Here is a 20,369-nt window from a genome sequence, read left to right on the forward strand (position 1 = left end):
GACCAGCCACTTCCCCTAGACCTACCTGGAGTATACCAGGTCCCTTGTAGTTGCAAACTGTCTTACTACTGCCAAACAGGAAGGACAGCTAATATCAGGATATTTGAACATATGGATTATATCCGTTTCCCCCAATACAGCCACTCAGGACTTGCTGACCATGCTTTGGACACCTGCAGTGTAGTAAGGTAGCTTTCTTCCATTTCTGGAAGAAAGCTACCTTACTACACTGCAGCAAATATAAATATGAGAGATTATTCCTGGAATCAGCCTCAGCTTTAAAAAAAAAAAAATTCCCCAAACCTCAACAAATTTGGATGCATGAGACTGCCCCAAATATGGGAAGTTTGCATTCTTAGAACATCAGCACCAACAGCCAAGACTACTACCCAATTTAGCCCACTAGGTGGCATCTTTTAGGACTCTAGGACAGACTTCAGTTGTTGTCTTCAGCCATATTTGTTCAGTGTTAGTGCCTGCATGCACATATCATTAATTTTATGTTCCCTCATCATCATCATACGTATCAAGGATTTAGGCCTAGCATGGCCTGTTCCTTCCTTAGAAGTCATCATTGAATCGTTTAAGCGGACGTCCTGGTTTTCTTTTTCCTAATGGCCTGTACTTTAAGGCTTGTTTTGGTAATCTTTCTGTTTTCATTCTTTGAATGTGTTCCATCCATTTATGTTTATATTTTTTAATTTTTTCTATTACTGGTTCTTGGTTTAATTCTTTCATAATATCTTCATTTCTTTTGTGATCAAATAGGGTATACTTTGCAGTTTTTCTCATAAGCTTTATTTCTGCTGTTGTTAATCTTTGTTTGTCTTTTTGTTTTATTGTCCAGATTTCGCTTCCATACATTAAGACTGGTAAGGCTAATGATTTGTATACTTTTAGCCTGGTTTGTTTTTGCACTAGGTTTGGTTTAAATATAGAGTTAATTACACCTGTTATTTTTAAATATTTTGCAATTTTTACGTTTATATCTTCTTCATTTTCATATGTGATCATACATCTTAGGTAGTTAAATGAATTCACCTGTTCTAAGATCTTGTTATCTATTACTATTTTAGTTCTTTCTGGATCTTGTCCTTTAAAGGCCATAGTTTTTGATTTTTCTGTTGATATTATCATACCATATTCTTTGGATATCTCATTTAGATTTAAAATAGCTTTCTGCAAGTTATCTTCAGATATTCCTTTTATGTTCCCTGAAGATGGTAATATGACATTACCAAAATATAGGTAGTATTAATTAATATAACAGTATACGTTGTCTTTCCCTAAAAATTGACAGTTATATATCACCAACGTATAAGTTTATCTACAAGAATTAAAAAATTGAGTTATATTCAGAGTATTTTAATAATAAGGTGTTAAACCTTTTCAGTACTTGTAAATGGGAAATATACGACTTCTGCATTACTTCAACCTTGGTATTTCTTTTGGGTCTGGCTCCCACTGATGAAATTTAATAATGTTCATTCTGATCTTCTTCAGGAATAGAGCATTACTGCTCGGTGACAAGTTTTTGCCTGTCAAAGAGTTTTGTCACCACTAAGTTTCCTATTCTGGAGTGATTCCGGTCAGGAGTTTAGTAGTGATCCTTCAGGATCACACAGCAAGATTTAGAGTGATCTTGTATATCACTCAGTTTTTGGAGAAGTGCTCCTGCGATTTCAGAATACCTCAATAAAGGTCAAAATAGTGACCCTTCTCATAATGCACAGCATTATACATGCCCAAAAGGAAGTATGCTTTGCATTATGAAATACTAAGCTAATTAATGTGAAGTCATTAGCCTTCTTATGCAGTAATCTAGCTTTTGATGCACCTTCTATAAAAGTTGAAACCAATCAGGATAGTGACTGTTCCCATAATATATAGCAATATGTCTGAAAGGAAGTGTGTTTTGCTTTATGGAATACTAGAACAATTTGATGTAGTTGTTTCCATATCCAAGTAACATATTCAAATACAAATGTCATATCCACATGATGATAGAAAAGAGTGAATGAATATAATTTCTGTAATGATATAAATAAAAATATTGTATTATCACAAAGCGCATTATAGTATGTTTTATTTATTTATTCATTTACTGTATTCTTTAGGAAATGCAGACAGATCTATGTTGTCATGTGGATGATAGCATTTACAGGATATTTTGCTTCTTTAATAACTTCAGCAGTATTCATGATGACTTGAGAGAGCTCTCGACATGTTATGCAGCTTCACTGCCACCATATATAAAATGTTGCTGTCTGAACTAGTCATTAATTGCATCAAAAAACAAAAAAAATGCATGTAATTTATCTATACTTTTCTTAAAACCATTTCATTCAAAATAGGAAGATATTAAAGTAGGAGATATGATAACCAGAAAATGTGTGGATTAATGAAGAATAGAAGAACATTGAGAACCAAGTTTTTTAATACATGGAAATCTTGTGACTACTGAAAGAGAAACTAGGATTATGTAGCAAGATTATTATCTTAGCTTTCATTTTAACAGATCTCTATGATGAAATAAACCAGAATAAATATAATGATAAGAGAGAGAGGATAGAGAAATAGATATGCCAGAGGGTGAAGAAGCATTAAGGAAGATGAAGAATAAAAAATCCCTTTGGATAGATTATTTGTCTGCTGAAATGATTAGAGCTTCTTGTTAGTTCAGGAAAGAAATGGTTTAGACTGATCTGGAGAAAGAAAGTGATACATGATGATTGGATGTAGGGTATTATTATTCCAATTTATGAAGGTGATTCAAGAAAGGAGTGTTGTAAATATAAAGGAATAATGTTGTGTCACAGTGTAAAGATAGCTGAAAGAATAATGGCAACAAGAATAAGGAATAATGGATGAAGGTCTGAAGGTGAAGCATTAAGGAAGATGAAGAATAAAAAATCCCTTTGGATAGCTTTATGTCTGCTGAAATGATCAGAGCTTATTAGTTCAGGAAAGAAATGGTGTTTTGACTGATCTGGAGAAAGAAAGTGATACATGGTACTGAAAGAATTGGATCTGATCTGATTTTCCCTTTCAGTCATTTCTGACCGTAGGTGACTTTGTAGGCATTGCCGACTAAGTATTTCTGGTGAGATTTTTACAGGGTAGTTCACCATTGCTTTCCCCTCGGGGTTGGGGAAAACCTGAGTTTCCAGGTGAAAAAACACCCTATCTCTGTATGAGACTGGCTAACTCACCTTTAGTCGAAAGAGACCAGATAAAGGTTTCTCATATCACTGATGGGAATCGAACCCAGGTCTTTCAGACCAAAGGGCTTTGTCTATACCAACTGAGCTACGGAGGCTCATGATTGGATCTAGGGTATTATTATTCCAATTTATGAAGGTGGTTCAAGAAAGGAGTGTTGTAAATATAAAGGAATAGTGTTGTGTCACTGTGCAAAGATAACTGAAAGAATAATAGTAACAAGAATAAGGGATAAAATGGATAACGGTCTGAGAGAAGAGCAGTTTGGTTTTAGACCAAATTTTAGTTTTAGTTTGGTTTTATGTCAATTGTTGATTTGATTTTTGCCGTAAAAAAATAACATTTGAGAGACTGGGAATTTGGAAAAGGCCTATTTATGCCATTCTTGATTTAAAAGAAACCTTTGATTGGTTTCAATAGGAAAAAAGTGTGCAAAAGTTTGGAAAAATATAGACATAACAAAAGAAGGTGAATTGGTGTTAGAAAAGATCAGTAGAACTTTAAGGTTCTTTAAGGATATTGACAGAAGAAAGCTAAAATATTTTGGACACATAGAAAGGATGGAAGGGGGACTTCTCAGAACAGTAATAGAAGGTAAAGTTCCTGGAAAAAGAGGAAGGGGTAGACCATCAATGAGATGGATGGATGGATGGATGGATGGTGTGTGTGTGTGGAGTAACTGATCTTCAGAGAGTTGAGGCCTCCAGAAAAGCAAACAACAGGACTACGTGGTGAGGCCAGGTGTGGCTCATCACCGAGCATCGGAGTGACCACCATACGACATCTGCAGATGCTCAGTGAACATATAGATAGATAGAACAAAAGAAGAAATAGTTTTGATCATCAATATGTTTGTTAAATGTAACATCTTTGTGAAAAATAAATTTGGAATTTTGGAGTAGTTTTCACTTAATAATGGATTGCCACAAGAAAAAATCATATCTTCATGGTGCTCACTGGGATGAATAGTATTCAAAGTATTGTTACCAGCAAGGAAGAAAAAGCTGTCTTTGTAGATAATGTGGGTATTTGGGCACATCCAGAATCCTGCAGAAATAACTAGACAAATGGAACATTGTGACACAAATCTTGTGGAGTATACATATTAATAGCAAGAAGAGTGAGAGCATGGTTTTAAAACAAAGAGGAAATTTGCACGTTAATAATTTAAGTTAAATTAGAAGTTAATAATGCCATCTGTCTTCCCAGACTTACAGGGCAAGTCTGGGAAGAGCGATGAATGAAAACTTCAAATGTTTGATATGCATATTTTGTGTACAGGTGATATTGAGGCAGATTTCTCTAGGCCAAGCTTTTTTTTTTTTTCCAATAGTGTAAGTAGCCTATTTTGAAAGAGTGAGGGCCCCACTGAAGCATAAGCTTTTGATTAGCAGAAGTTACTGCTTTCCATTTTAGTTTTATACAGCAGAGACATGCAAACTAACAAAAAGAGAGAGAGAGAGACTTAAGTAGATTACAAGCAGTGAAATGAAAGTTTTTGGGGAAATGTTGGCAAAAGCAAGAAAAGAATAAGAAATGTAGAAACACGAGGAATATTTTTTGACTAGAAAGTGTTGAAGAAATGCTTGAGATAGTTTAGACATATAATGAGAATGAATTACATTTACCAAATAAAAATATATGAAATTAAAATTTAAGAGGGAAAAACAACAAGAAAGACTATGGAAAAAAAAAGATGCTGAGATCACATAAGATTTAAAACAGAAACTTGAACTGGAATCATGTGCATGAAGAAAGAGCATGAACGGATAGAAACAAATGGAGAACTTCAATCTACCTGACGTAGTTTTTATTAGAGTATTTGTTGAAGTAATGTTAGATGTTTGTTTTGTGTAAATGTTTGCTCTGATATTCAGCATTACTTGCTAGGTGGGAATAAGAGAGAAATAGATGCATCAGGTGACCAAAATAGTGTGCATAATGTGAAAATGGCAGCCATTAAGTTACGACACAACCAGTTATGAGCCGAGCCTGATCCTATGTTTAGCCAGCATGAATAAGGTCTTGACTTTGTCCACAACTGGAAGAAACATGACAATGTGGAAAACATAGAGTACAAAAGGAATACCGATGTGTAAATCAAGTACTACTAATAGGCAACCACATCTTCAAGTACTGCATTTGGAATATGTGTGACCCCCTTTGGTCAATAATAAACTTTCCAGAACTTTCCAAATCCACTTCAGAAATATATGTGGTGTCCACTTCCATTTCTAGTCTGCAAAACCCACCCTGCTTTTCCTGATAAAAACCCAAATTTCAGCCTTTCCAAGCAACTTGCTCATCTTTCCCAAGTGAAAGGGTTGTGTCAGAGAGCATTTAACTTTAACACTCTGAACTTTTCCTCTGTTTTCTGTAAGCTAAGAAATCTGACATTGCAAAACATGGAATTTCTACTAGCCACAAGATTCTCTGGGACAACAAAGATTTTTCACACAAGTTCTTTCAAATTCAAGAGATTCTTGAAAGAAAGTTATTATATACTTCAGAATCAACTAGGCAATCTTAATCAGAATGAGTGTAAAAATGTTCAAATTCTGGGCAATAATGACTCTGAACTCTCATCAATAATTCTACCATCATAATATTGCAATATGTATCTGTCACAAATACAGATATACAATATGCAAATAATTGTTTTTCTTATATGACTCCTTATGATATTCAAGAGCCTCTCCGTAGCTCAGTCAGTATAGATGAAGCCCCTTGGTCGGAAAGACCAGAGTTCAATTCCCATCCATGATGTGAGGCGCTTCTATCTGGTCTCTTTTGACTAAAGGTAAATTAGCTGGTCTCATATGGAGGTAGAGGTTTTTTTTTCTCCCAGAATCTTGGGTTTTTCGTCCCTCAGAACAGGCAGACTGGCCCCCATGAACACACGTGGATTTAAGTCATGTAAATCCATGTGTGTCCTCACCATGAGTCATATCATCGTAGCCAACCTTCTGGATAGGAGATGACACACAAATAGGAGATGATATTCAAGATGCAAATATCTTAATTTAATGTTAGTAGTAAAATTAAACTTAGAACAGTTTTAACCATAAAATTACTATGCCATGCACCTTATTTTACAATTAGCTTTGCTCTCCCTTGCCTTCGTCCCTCAGAACAGGCAAACTGGCCTTAAATGAAACATGGATTTATAGTCATGAATACTTGTGATAATATGTGGAAGAGAGAGGGTCCTCACCACATGTTATGCCCATAGTCAACCATGAGTCACCTTCTGGTTAGGAGATGACACACAAATGGGATGGGATGATATTCAAGATGCAAATCTCTTAATTTAATGTTAGTAGTAAAATTAAACTTAGTTTTAACCATAAAATTACTATGCCACACATCTTATCTTACAATCAGCTTTGCTCTCCCTTGCCGTCATGCAGCTGTGTTTGCTTAAAATTCTTCTTACTTGCTTACAACTTGTTTGCTTACAATTCTGTGGATTACGCTTCCACAGTCCTAATAGTACTATCCATGTCACTGGTTGTAGAGTTACAGATTAGAAACTTTTTTAACGTTATAAATTCACGATTCCAATATTTTATCCAATTTTAATATTTTAATCCAGGTGTATGCTAACAATGTTTGCCAATGAAGTATCTTCATGACTGGGCTACTTGTATATAGAAGCTAATGACCTCGCATCAATTGCCTTAGTATCCCATCATTCAAAGCACACATCCTTTCAGATGTGTATAATGCTATGCATTATGGGGAAGGACCACTGCCCAGTCAGGTTTTAACCTTTATTGAGGTATTTTAAGTGCAGGGATACTGCTCCAAAAACTCTGGGTGATCTACAAGATCACTCTAAATCTCACCCTAAAGCAGGGGTCTCAAATGCAGCAAAGGGCCAGTCGATTAGATGTATAACAGAGGGGATAATGTACATCCTTGTCTCACACCAGATTTAACATTAAACCATCTTCCTGTACTTCCTTCAATTCTAACTGCTGACTCACAACTCAAATAAAGACTAAGTATTGCTTGATATAATGCCCCATTGACACCATATAACTGCAGCGTATTGAATAGCTTCTCTCTTGGCACCTTGTCATATGCCTTTTCCAAATCAACAAAACTTAAATACAGATCTTTGTTATATTCCCATGCTTTCTCGACTATTTGTCGTAAAGTGAAGATCTGATCCTGACAACCTCTATTTGGCCTGAATCCAGCTTGTTCTTCACCAAGCTTTTCTTCTTATTAAGTTTGACTTATTAAGACTTATTAATTTTCATTTCATTTCATTTCATTTCAACTTTGACTTATTAAGTTTCATAATTGAAAATAATTGCTCACATACATAGGTACTTCCAAAGATTGACAACATTTTTGCACAATAAATTTTATATTTGGGATATTTACTGCCGAGGTACTTATAAAAATTTGGTATACCAACTTCGTTATATTTATTGATTTTGTTAAAAACATTTATTTTTAGAATAGAAACCATTAAGGTTGTGGGCTGTATCTGGCCTGCAGGCTGCCGGTTTGCGACCCCTGCCCTAAAGGATCACTACTAAACTCATTACTCCTAACTTGAATTACTCCATGACAGGAAACTCATCTGTGGCTCAACTCAGTGACAAGAAAAGACCAGCCACTGAGCAGAACTTGTCTACTACCTTGGAAGCAAGCTGCCATCAGGAGCTGAACTCAGAGGAGATACCAAGGTTGAAGTAATGCAGAAGTCATATATTTCCCATATACAAGTAGTCAAAAGGTGTCACAACTTATTAAAATATTCTGGATGTTGAAAGTTTTTTTCACTTGGTTTCCACTGATGAGACCTCAATAAAGGTCAAAACTAGCCTGGGCAGTGGCCCTTCCCATAATGCATAGCATTATACACATCCAAAAGGGTGTGCGTGCTTTGCATTATGGCATACTAAGGCATTGATGTGAGGTCATTAGCCTCTGTATACAGGTAGCCCAGTTGCAGACAGTGTTTCCTTACTCGTATATATATAAAAGATTAAACCAAGAATATAATTTCTTGGTATCTCTAGTTTATAGTCTAACCAAGTGAAAACACTTTCAAATTTTTTAACCTTGGTTCAGTACTATGTTGCTTCATATCCAACCAAGAATTAGCTGGCTCACGTTCTCATCTTTGGTAGAATTTGATTTTGCAACAGTCAGATCTTCTTCCATCGGCATTGCAGTGAATCATCTAACAGTATATTACACAAGCTGCTTTAACTGCAATTTGTAAAACATCTGGTCAGTTTAAGGAAACTTAAACCGACCAGATGGTGGAATGACGATCGTATAGCAGCCAAAGAAGCTCAGAAGAAAGCTTAGGGAGTTTTTGAAGATAATCCACAACAACAAACCTAATTGCTTTCAGAAGTGCCTGAGCGAGACCTCCAACATTAGTCCAAATGGAATCCTGGATCCAGTATACATTTTAAAAAAAAAAAACTGACATTAAAGAAGCCTGGGACAAAATCCAGAAAATGAATGGCAGATATATATTTGATCCAGTATATATTCTCCATAACAAAACAACTGACATTAAAAGACGCTTGGGACAAAATCCTGAAAGTGATTGAATGGCAGATATGTCACCGATTCTCTCTCCGCCCTTGAACATAATGGTTGAACAGTTAATTTAGAACATCCAGCAGTAGTTACCGATACACTTGGGAGATTTTTGCTAGTAGTTGGAAAAGAGAATATAATTCTTCCTTTAGTGTTTCTTCATCTCCTGTATTAGTCGCCCTTTTTTTTTTTTTTCAGCATATATATAATATATACACTAGTGGCCAAAATTGTGGAAACCTTTTGGAAAAAGTGTATTTCTGAGGTTTGATGGATCATAACATCACTTTTTTCTGGAGTAATACCATAAAATTATATATATATCAATGGAAAGATAATTTAATCAAGAATGTAATGCAATAACTTTTATGAAGGATTTTTTTATTAGAACAGCAGTTATAAAGAAAAGTGAAACACAGAAAAAATGAGATATATAAAAATTCTCACAATGTGAGTTAATACTTAGTTGGGTAACCTTTAGTGTTAATTACGGCCTTACAACGTCTTTCCATGGAGTGAACCAAGTTATTTTTAGTTCTGCAGCTGTTATAATGTGAAACCAAGATTGAATTATTACTTCTATTAATTGGGTTTTATTGGTGGGTTGCTTCTGACTAACAAGTTTCTTTAGTTGGCTCCATAGATTTTAGATTGGGCTAATTCCAGCAGTGGAATATGATTATCTTGAAACCACTTTTTGCACACAGCAGCAACATGAGCTGAATCCTGTTGAAATATAAATGCTTCATTATTTTGGAAAAGATCACGTGCGAAAGGCTTCAGTTTGGGCTCAAGTATTTCATTTATGTATTTTTGGGTATTTATATTCCCATTAATCATGCAAATTCTGCCCACATCTTTTGATGTCATACAATCCCAGATCATAACACTAAGTGAGTGTTTTCACGGTAGATGTAATGCAATCAGGATGCAAATCTTTTCAGATTCTTCTCCTTACGTATTTTATGCCATCACTACCAAACAGGGAGATTTTGGTCTCATCACTCCAAATAACACTGTCCCATTGTTCTGCTGTCCAGTCAGCATGGGTTTTAGCCCAGTTTAATCTTTTCAACCTTTGTTTGAGAGATAAAAATGGCTTTTTTCATGGAATTCTAGCATTTAGACCAAATTCCTGCAGTCTGTTCCGAACAGTCCTTGCACTCAACTATACATTGTATTGCAGCATTTCATCTTGTATACACCCAGATGATTTTCTTCTGTCACGTAGGCACAGTCTCTCAATTCTTCTATCATCACTTGCTGTTTGTGCACCTTTTCCTGCCTTTACCAGTCTGGTTTTGTAGCGACTGAGATATCTCTTCAAAAATTTAGAAATGCCATCTTTGGTTAAGTTTCCACCAATTTTTCTTCTGATTTCTTCATAACTGTAGCCTTGTTCACTTAATAGTACTATTTTACATTGCTTTCTGGGTGACCAGTCAACTCTTTGTGCCATTTCTTTAATTTTATTACGTTTTACAAGCTCACTACATGAAAGAACACAAAAAAACCAAACCAACTTGATAGCAATCACATAACACACTGAAAAATGCTTCCTCTCAGCTCCACTACACGACATCAATAGCTGAATCCTACTGTGACCTTATTGGCTCATTGCCAAAACAAGATGACACCTGATTGACTCTCTAAACACCCATGCTCATTGGCTACATTCAAATGAAGGAAAGCTATTTCATATCAACCTAAGCAAGTTGGGCTTCTTTTTTCTGGTTATTTGGCTATTACTTTTCATAGAATACAGATAATTGAACAAACTTTGTTGCATTACATTCTTGATTAAATTATCTTTCCATTGATATATAATTTTATGGTATTACACCAAACAAAAACTGATGTTATGAGCCATCAAACCTCAAAAATACACTTTTTCCAAAAAGTTTCCACAATTTTGGCCACTAGTGTATAATAATATGTATAATACCTAATTTTTGCAATATATGGTGCAATGAAGAGAAATTCAGGTAACTGTTATGAGTGAACTTATGGTATATGCTAAGAGAGAGGCCTCCTGTTTTTTTTTTTTTTTTTCTTTTTTTCAGAATTAAAACATCTAGGAAAGGTGATTTTCCTTCATTTTCAAGTTCTAAAGTGAATTTAATTTTATGATGGAAGGAATTAATAGATGAAAGAAAATCGCATAACTGAACCACACTGTCTGTCCAGATTATAAATATGTCATCTACATATCTCCACCAAAGTGATGGTTTTGGATTTGTAGATAGTAGGAAATCTTTTTCAAAGTTTTCCATGAATAAGTCAGCACATGAAGGAGATAGAGGGCTTCCCATTGCAAAGCAGATAGTTGTTTGTAAATTTTCTCATTCCCATCGAAAATAAATTGAATTAAGCCCATGTCTAAATAGTTGGGAGATGTCAGTTGCAATATCTAGACTAGCCAGAATGTCTGTTGGTGAGTGTTGTGAGTTTTTGATGAAGTTTTTGTTTACTGCTTATTTTATATTTTTGTTCTTATTTTAAACTTTTGTTCAACAGATGTATGCTTCTGTTAGATTGCAAGTCATGTTGGGATCAAGTGAAATGAGACTTCAGCCAGGTCTGCTCATTTCTCAACCTTTCACCATGTACTTATACCATACAATGATTACTGGCAGATTATCAGACATAAACTTCCATCACAGTGGCAGTCATCTTGGAATAGAGACTAATAATAATAAGCTCTTCTAAATTAAGCATGAAATTAAATTATGCCACCTAGTCTATGTAGGGTTCAAACATAGGAAGTTGAAAACATGCCTCTGTGTGTTTTGTAATGCTGGGCTCACCATTAGTTATATTTTAATTGACTGTCCTCATTTCATGAATGAGTGCAGTCATTATTATAGCAGCATTCACAATCTGTCTATGCTCTACATACTCAGGCAGATTTTATCACACTTTCATTTATAAATTTTTATGCACAATTTCTTTTACCTTATATGCTTTTTATTTGTTTAATTAACTTTTTTTTACACCTTTACATTGATTGTTTTAACCTGCTTTTTATCTATATTTTATTTGCTTTGTTAAGTACACCTATCTTTTTAGAACTACATTTATGTACATTTTTATTTCCATATGTTTGTCATATTTTACAGCTTTTTAACTTGTATGCTGCTGTGACCAGAGCCATCCTTGTCCCATAAAACACCAACCAAATAAACATCCCAAGAATCTTTTGGCATTATAAAAACACAAAGTGGGCTGACTTTTATGATTTCTATACCTTATTCCCTTGGTTGGATTATTGCTTTCATCCTTCTGACCCAAGCACATGCACTGAATCCATCACTGAAGCAGTCTCCAATGGTACAGAAGCATATATTCCCCATTCCATACTAAATTTCTATTCTCTAAGTAAGCCTTGGTTCTCAAAAAAAAAAAAAAAAAAATGTGCCAAGGCTGTACAAAATGAAGAACCGAGCATACAGCAACTGGATTTCATCAAGAACTCCACCTTCCTTCACTGCATACCCCAAAGTCCAAAACAGCTTCAAGAAAATCATCAGTGTGTGTGTGTATATAAAACTCATTTCCAAAGAGTCAAAAGCAAGAAACCTGCATTGTGCCTTTTGATCTCTTGTCAAAGCAGTTGGCCATAACTTCTGCCCCACACTGCTACTGCACCCAGCCAGTTCTGTTGCATTGTCACTCATTGATGCCAGAAGATTGGCTTTTTCTTACTATACTTAAAATGCATGCATATATGATTTTGCCCCCCCCCCCCCCCCCCCAAATCAAAATGTTGAACATTCAATGCTCCTCTGACCTTTCACTCGAAAGCAATCAGAAAAATTCTGTCCCAAGTAGATACCAAAATTTCTTCTCTGATCTTTATGTCATCTCTGCAGTTGTCTTGAAGATTTGTGCTCTAGAGTTGACTCCTGTTCTGTGTTACCTTTTTATGCTCTCTCTCTCTCTTTTACTGCTATCTACCCTACACCCTGGAGATTAGCCTATGTATTATAACCCATTCCTGAGAAGGGTAATAAATCCTTACTATCAAACTATTGCCTTATCTCTCACCTCAGTCATCTTCAAAGTAGTGGAAAGAATCAACACCCAACTCCTATGCTACTTTGAAGTTCATTCAGCTAATGAAAAGCTACCATTATGGATTCTGCCATTGCTGATCAACAGAAGATCTGTTCACTTATGTAATCCACCTGTTTAGAAGAGTTCTGCAAATCCCATATGGTTGCACTTGACATCTCGGTCTTTTGATTTGGTCTGCCACATTAAGTAAGCTCCCATCATTTGGTTTGTTTTGTGACTTCAGCATCTGAGTTTCCAGCTTTCTCATAAGACACAAATTGTGTGTGTGATGGTAGACTGTTTCATGTTTCTGACTATGCAACTAATGCTGGGGTCCTTGCAAGGTTATGGCATCTTGCCCACCCTCATACTTCTGTTTTTTATCAACTTGACCAGCTGACCACTTGTCCAACACAGTTTTGCTGATGACAGTATACTACATCTCACTTGACAAACTGTGCACCACACAAACCACAACTTGCAGAGCAACAACTTCTGTAACCCTAAATTCTGATCTCCAAAGCATTCTTCGATGGAGCTCGGATAACCTTGTGAATTTCAATCCCTGCAAAACACAGTTCTGCTCTATTTCTCACAAAGTGAACCATATTCTTCCAGCCTTACCTTTGGCAATGTTCAGATCTCTAGGCAAGATGAGATTTCTCTCATTAAGATTACCTTGACATTATTCCTCTCTTGGCATAAATACATTACAACCATTCCATCCACTTGCAGGGTCTAGGCCTCCTTTAAACCTCATTCTCAAACATGCTGCTCATAGGTTTGAGGTGGTGCCCTCAACAGCTTCCTAAGAATACTTGACAAATAAAGAAGAGCAATGAGATTGATTAACAATACATCACTTATCATCTCACTCCAAATACTTTCACCCATGCATTGTTTCTGCTGTATGCATATTCTATAAATATTCACATGGTAAATGCATATTTAGGCTTAGTTGCTGGTTTACACTCAGTACAATTTAATGGAATAACTACAGTACAAAGAGAAATAATTAAACAGCAGGTTTAATCGTTTCAATATTTTGTCTCCGTCACAGACATCTTCAGGAATGCAATGTTAAAATTGTAATAACACACACAAAAATACTCATGAAACAATAAGTGGAAATGAAATTAGACTATATAAAGATTATGTTAAAGATACCAAGTAATTTTATAACCTTGGTTTTAATCCTTTTTCCCAACTAAGCAAACAGACAAGTAAGTCAAGTTTGCACCTGAACATGGTTCAAGACTTATGGTGGTGGTGCAACACCAAAGCAACTCTTGGTAAAGATGGATTAAGTTCTGATCACTTTCCTTAGTATTTCCCATAAATGTAAAACATCTCCTAAGAGATGTATGATGTTACACATTATGGGTGGGGGTCACTATCCAGACTGGTTTCAACCTTTATTGAGGTCTTGTCAGTGAGTAGGCAGACCCTGAAATGCCAAGGTTCAAGTAATACAGAGCTTATCAATTTTACCTATGCAAGTTGCCACATCTTTCTCTCATCTGGAGATTCTTAATAAGGTCAAAGCACCTTGTGGCAACTTGCATAGGTAAAATTGATAAGCTCTGTATTACTTAAACCTTGGCATTTCACTGATGAGACCTCAATAAAGGTTGAAACCGGTCTGGGTATTGATCCCCACCCATAATGTATAACATTATACATCTCCTAAGAGATGTGTTTTACATTTATGGGAAATGCCCAGGAAAGCAATCAGAACTTAATCCATCTTTACCACGAGTTGCCTTGGTATTGCACCACCACCATAAGCCTTGAACCACGTTTAGGCGCAAACTTGACTTATTTGGGAAAAAAGGATTAAAACCAAGGTAAAAAAACCTTTCATATATAAAGATTAATCTTATAGTGGGCACCCCTAATGGAAAATTAATGCACTCATACTTAATGAGTTTAGGGTTGTGTTTTATAGCTGAAGCTGCAATACCATCTCAGACCTGTAGTATCTTCTATGCAATACCATTATCTTTTTCCAGTTAATCTTGTATGAAGGATTTAATTGCATATGTCAGCCAGTTACTCACTACACGATACACTATCTACTAATAATTGTCTGACACTTTAGCAATTTACAATTGATACCAGCAGGCGAACCTTAATATCGGGTATGTCCACCTTTGGCTTTGATCACCTCCTGCACTCTTTGAGGGAGACTTTCCACCAATGTGTGGCACACATCAGGTGGAATTCGTCTCCATTTCTCCATCAAACCATCACTGAATTCAGCGACAGATTGAGGATGTGCTGCTCTGGACCTGAATTACCACTCCAATTCATCCAACAGGTGTTCGATGGGATTGAGGTCAGGACTCTGCACAGGCCAGAGCAGTCATTTAATGCCTATTTCTTCATACCATTCCATAACAGCTGCAGCTTTGTGGCATGGGACATTGTTGTCTTGATAGTAACACAGGTCTGTTCCACAAAAAGTAAACAGTATAGGCAGTACCTGATTATTCAGAATATCAAGGTACTGAGCTACCTTCTTGGACAAAAGAAAATGACCAGTGGTCCCACTCCAAACCAGCTGAATGCACCCCACACCATTGCCTCCACCACTGCCAAATTTTACTGTGGGTACAACACTGTGGCAACAAGCGTTCACCCGACTGCCTGCATATTCATACCCTGCCATCAGACTGGAAACAGGTGAATCTTGATTCATTACTCATTAATTACCAGAGTACCGTTTTTCACTGGTCAGTTGTTCAGTTCACACTCTTTGCGCCAGGCCAAATGATCCGCCTTTCATTATTTTGATGTTTGGCTTGAGTGCTCCTGCTCTTCCATGGAAACCCAGTAAATGGAGTTGTTTTCATACAGTATTAGTGCTCACCATGGTGTTACTGGTGCTCTGGAACTCATCATGGATCGTCTGTGCCGATTATAGCTGGTTTTTGCACGCCACTCGTTTTAACACTCTCCTGTCCCTGTCAGTCATTTTCACAGCCGTCCTGAATGTTTTCTTGCACTAGTGATGTCAGAACATTTCCACTTGTTGATCACATCACGAACCATTGATTTTGAATGCTCCATTTGAGCAGCAATGGCATGTATGGACATGCCACCAATGTGACAGCCCATTATGACACCTCTCTTGAAGTCACCAAGTTCACGTCGTATTGCCATACCACCTGTATTCAGCTGCTATGATGAAATGCTGCTTCCTACTATCTGTACACCAGTTTTTAAGTTAACAAACCTGGAACGTTCCATAACTTCAAATAACGGGGTGTCCGGACAATTTTTGGTAGAAAATGTATGTTATATTATTCACTATCATTCATGTTAATACTATACAATTTTTTTTTTTTTTTGTTAGTGTTGATAACAAATTTGTGAATAAGTTGGTTTTTTTCCTCCTCACTATTATAGGTGGTTTAGGAGTTCAGAGAGATTATAAGATGGCAATTAAATACTACACTATGGCTTCACAATCAGGACATGTCTTAGCCTTCTATAATTTAGCCCAAATGCATGCCACAGGCACTGGGACAGTACGATCATGTCATACTGCAGTAGAGGTTTGTTTGTTGTCTCTCTCTCTCTCTTTTTATTTTTAATCTCTTATGTACATTTATAGACTTTTCTGAACTTGCAGATTTGTTTATAGGTTATGTTTTCTGGCTGATTGCTTACTCAGGAGGACATCTTATTATTACTGAAGGTTGTGATTATGCCATTTTTTATTTCAGAAAAATAAAAAAATAAAAATCTTGTCACCAAGCCAGATTAAAGGCAAGGCTAGTACAGAATAAGAAAGAATATTATGGAAAGATTACTTTAATGCTTATACTTTGTGATTGCTGCACTAACCATTCTCCTCTCATCCAGTCCTTCATTAAATCAGATTAACAGCCTTGTTGATATTGTTTCTTTTTGAGTTAAATTAGGAAGGGTCTAACAGGATATGTGCAGTTGTTTGCAGATGATGTGAAGATAGGCAGAGCTATCAAGGATTCTGTGATATCAAGCACTTAAAAAATTATTTGAATAGGCTGGAAATTTGGGCCAAAAAAAAGTGACTGTCAGTTTAATATCAGAAGTGTAAAGTCATGCACTTTGGCACGAGATTTCCAGCAGCATATTATATTAGTGGAGTTATGCTATAAGAAACTGAAGTTAAAGATTTTGGCATAATGGTGGATAGGAATTTAAAGTTAAAAGGTCATATAGCAAAAGTTACAAATGCCATTCAGAGGATAATTGTGATGTTGAAGTGAACCTTACATGGCAAGGTAAGGTTTATTTACTGATTATTGTGCACAAATTTGGTCTCCCAGCTTCTAAGGAAGCTGTGGGATAAAGAAAGAAGGATGAGCTTGTGGAAAGGGTGCAAAAAAAAATCTGTATTATGGGATTTAGATTATGAGGACAGATTGCGAGTCTGTGGATTACTCTGGTTAACAGGAGAAAAAGGGGTGATATGATAGAGGTCTATAAACTTCTGAATGGGCTTTTATAGGATATTGTCTGATGAAATTTTTCATTATATGGAAGGGCGGGGAGAGGACATGAGGGGAGGCATCCATGGACGTTAAGTTTGTTCACAGTCAAGAAAGGGGTAAGAGCTAGGTTATTCTCTCACAGAGCAGCAATGAGTGAGTATAATAGTTTGCTTTTAGGGGTAGTGAGTGCATCTAGTGTGAATGAATTTAAGGGGAGGTATGAGCTGGTTTGGGTGATGTATGGTCTGCCTCAATGAGTCCTTGCCTCCCTGGAGATATCATGTAATAATAAATGCTCAAATATTGCTCTACTTGCACAGTGAAGTCAGCATCTCATATCAAGAACGCTTTGGATTTTAAAAGCAAAAGTTTTAATTTTCTTTTGGGCTAGTCTGATGTAATTGAATTAGTATAGTCAGCCTATTTTATTATCACATAATAATAATAAAAATGTTTGATATTATTACATGACACCTCCAGGGAGCCCAAAGACTTATCAAGGGAGGGCACCCACTCCACAACTCTCCATCTCCGCAACCACCACCAGTATTTTCACAGACAATCACAAACATTCATGCCCATGGCGGGATTCGAACCCACAGCCTTTTTTGGTTGGAGAGCAGATACGCTAACCACTTGGCCAACCAGGCCGACAAATTTACCACAATACTTTTTTAATACCAGTGCTGTTGATTTACTTCAATAAACTTTTCCCTCCTAATATATATATATATATATATATATATATATTTATTTATTTATTTTTTTAGTAATTCTAGGTTCATAGCTTAAAAAAAAAGCTCACTGGATACAAAATATTTAAAAAAAATTCTTAGCAGCAACAAAAATAGCTGTCTTCTTTAGCTTTAGTTACCCAAATTATTAATGGATGCTAAAAGGTGAGGATATTCAGAGAAAATTCATTATAGAGGGATTGTATCATGGTAGTAATAAGATTTATTTGAATGCCTGTAACATGTTCAGCTTGTCTAGTAGGAAGAGATGAAGAAAGAAGTTTGGAGGTTAGTTCATAAATTATAGTTTACTCTCATTCTGGCAAGCTCATTGGTACTAGAATGAGGTGATCACCACTTAGGTACTACGCAGGTTAAAATTGAGAAACAAAAGTCAAGCAGATCTCATATTAACTGTAGACTCATATGATATTAAATAAAAAGAAACAAAACCATAATTAAAAATTATTAAAATGAAACAAAACTATAATTAAAAACAACAAAAAAACAAAATCATAATTAACACATTGACTGCCACGGCAATTTTCAGGATTTGGGTCTCAGAAGCAAATTTAATCATATCATATTATTCAAAACCCTAATTATAATGCATAGTAATCACCAAAAAACACATAATGTGTTTTTTTTAAAAAAAAAAGTCTCACGAGTTAATTCGTACTCAGATGCGCTTCGACTTGTCGTTGTTTCGTTAAAGCAGAGTTAGCAATATGTGTGTAAATTTGTCAGTAGTGAATCAAACTTAGTCGAGTACGTTATATTTACTTCTTTCTTGAGTATTTTATTTTATAATTATTATTACAATATATATTTATAACCCCGCAATATGGATAAGAAAAGGCCACTGACTCGAGAAGAATTTGAGTACTATGCTAATCTAAGTGAGTCGGAATTTGAAGAGATGTTTGCTGAGGATGGTTACAACAGTAGCGATTATGAACCTTCTGAGGATTCGATTGGGGACAGCAAAGATGAAGTCGTCCCCAGCCTGAAGATAATCCTGATACTACCCAAGCAACATCAAATACGAACGATAATTTGTGGACTGAAATACAACAAGATCCTGAACAATTTATTTTCCAAGAGAACGTTTGTTTGAAATTGGACACAACAGATTTTACAGTACAAACATTAGTGGGCTTATTTTTTTCAGAAGAGTTTCTTGCATTACAGGTCGAACAAACTAATTTATATGCTGAGCAAGAAATTGCAAAACTTTCAAGAGTAAGAAATGGTGTCCAACAACGCCATGTTGAATTTGTATCCAAGCTAAAAAATGATGAGAAACTCATTATTATTGTCAAGCCAGCACTTTGTGTGGAAGGTTGTTTTAAAAAATATCGCAAAAAAATAAAATTGTTCTATTACTTTGTATTTGATTTTCACTATATGAATAAATTTTCTGTTCATGTATGTCAGCTTTGATTTTTTTGTTCTCTTCCCAGAAGCCAACTATCCTTAGTTAAGCTTATATACTACTAATATACTCGCAGCTGCACGAAAAAGGCAAGTCCAACAACTACGAGATAACTCGTAGTCAGCCCTCTTGGCCAGATCGCCTACTATGAATTATCTCGTAGTTGGCAGTCAACCTGTTAAAAAGAAACAAAACCATACCTTAGACGTAAGTGGCAAAATCTGAAGAAAATGTTCATGAATTTTTAGAATTATGGAGTGACTTTTACTGCATAGGTAGAAAAGTAAAAGCTCCATGGTTGTCCAGGAAGTTAACAGTTTATGAAAAGTAGAAATTAAATAACATTCTTGGCTAGTAATTCAGCATGAATGTAGAGAAGAAAATGCAGCTAGTTTATACCAATGTTTAAAAGTTGGCAGACAAAAGTCATGGTAAGATTTTGGAAGGAATATCAATCTACCAATATCGATCCAATCGATAGGTATCCAATAGGAATATCAATCTAACCAATCGACCAACCTTTGCTGGCAAAGGTTAGTCGATTCGTAGAGCCTCTGCTACTAATGGCTCAGCAAAATGTTAAGCAAGTTTGAGCACGATTAGTAGTTGGAAGGGATCAATCTTTCAATGCTGTTGGCACACTCTCCCTCTGAGTCTTTGGACTCCCTGGAAGGGTCACATAATGATAATATATATGAGGTGGCAAAAAAATTTTTGATGCTAGTAACTGATTCAGAAGGAATCAAAGATTGTAAAGATGAAATACAAACAAACTGAAGATAATATTTTGGATGTCTGGAGTAATTGCTGTGAAAAAATTGTTAAGAGATGATGAACATTAAAACAACAGCAGAAAACATCCAG

General features: G+C 35.8%; 1 protein-coding gene across 1 annotated transcript in view; it reads left to right on the forward strand.

Moving 5' to 3' along the window:
• Window positions 1-20,369, forward strand: part of LOC150101399 (protein sel-1 homolog 1-like) — a 279,247-nt gene that overhangs the window by 183,839 nt on the left and 75,039 nt on the right. The window contains exon 14 of the mRNA XM_090400935.1: window positions 16,264-16,412. Within this exon, the coding sequence (XP_090257061.1) occupies window positions 16,264-16,412 (149 nt within the window). The remainder of the gene's footprint in view (window positions 1-16,263; window positions 16,413-20,369) is intronic.

Source organism: Typopeltis vanoorti, chromosome 11 (genome assembly GCF_054136105.1).
Source record: "Typopeltis vanoorti isolate ZY-2024b chromosome 11, IOZ_Tvanoo_1.0, whole genome shotgun sequence".
NCBI classification, from domain to species: domain Eukaryota; kingdom Metazoa; phylum Arthropoda; class Arachnida; order Uropygi; family Thelyphonidae; genus Typopeltis; species Typopeltis vanoorti.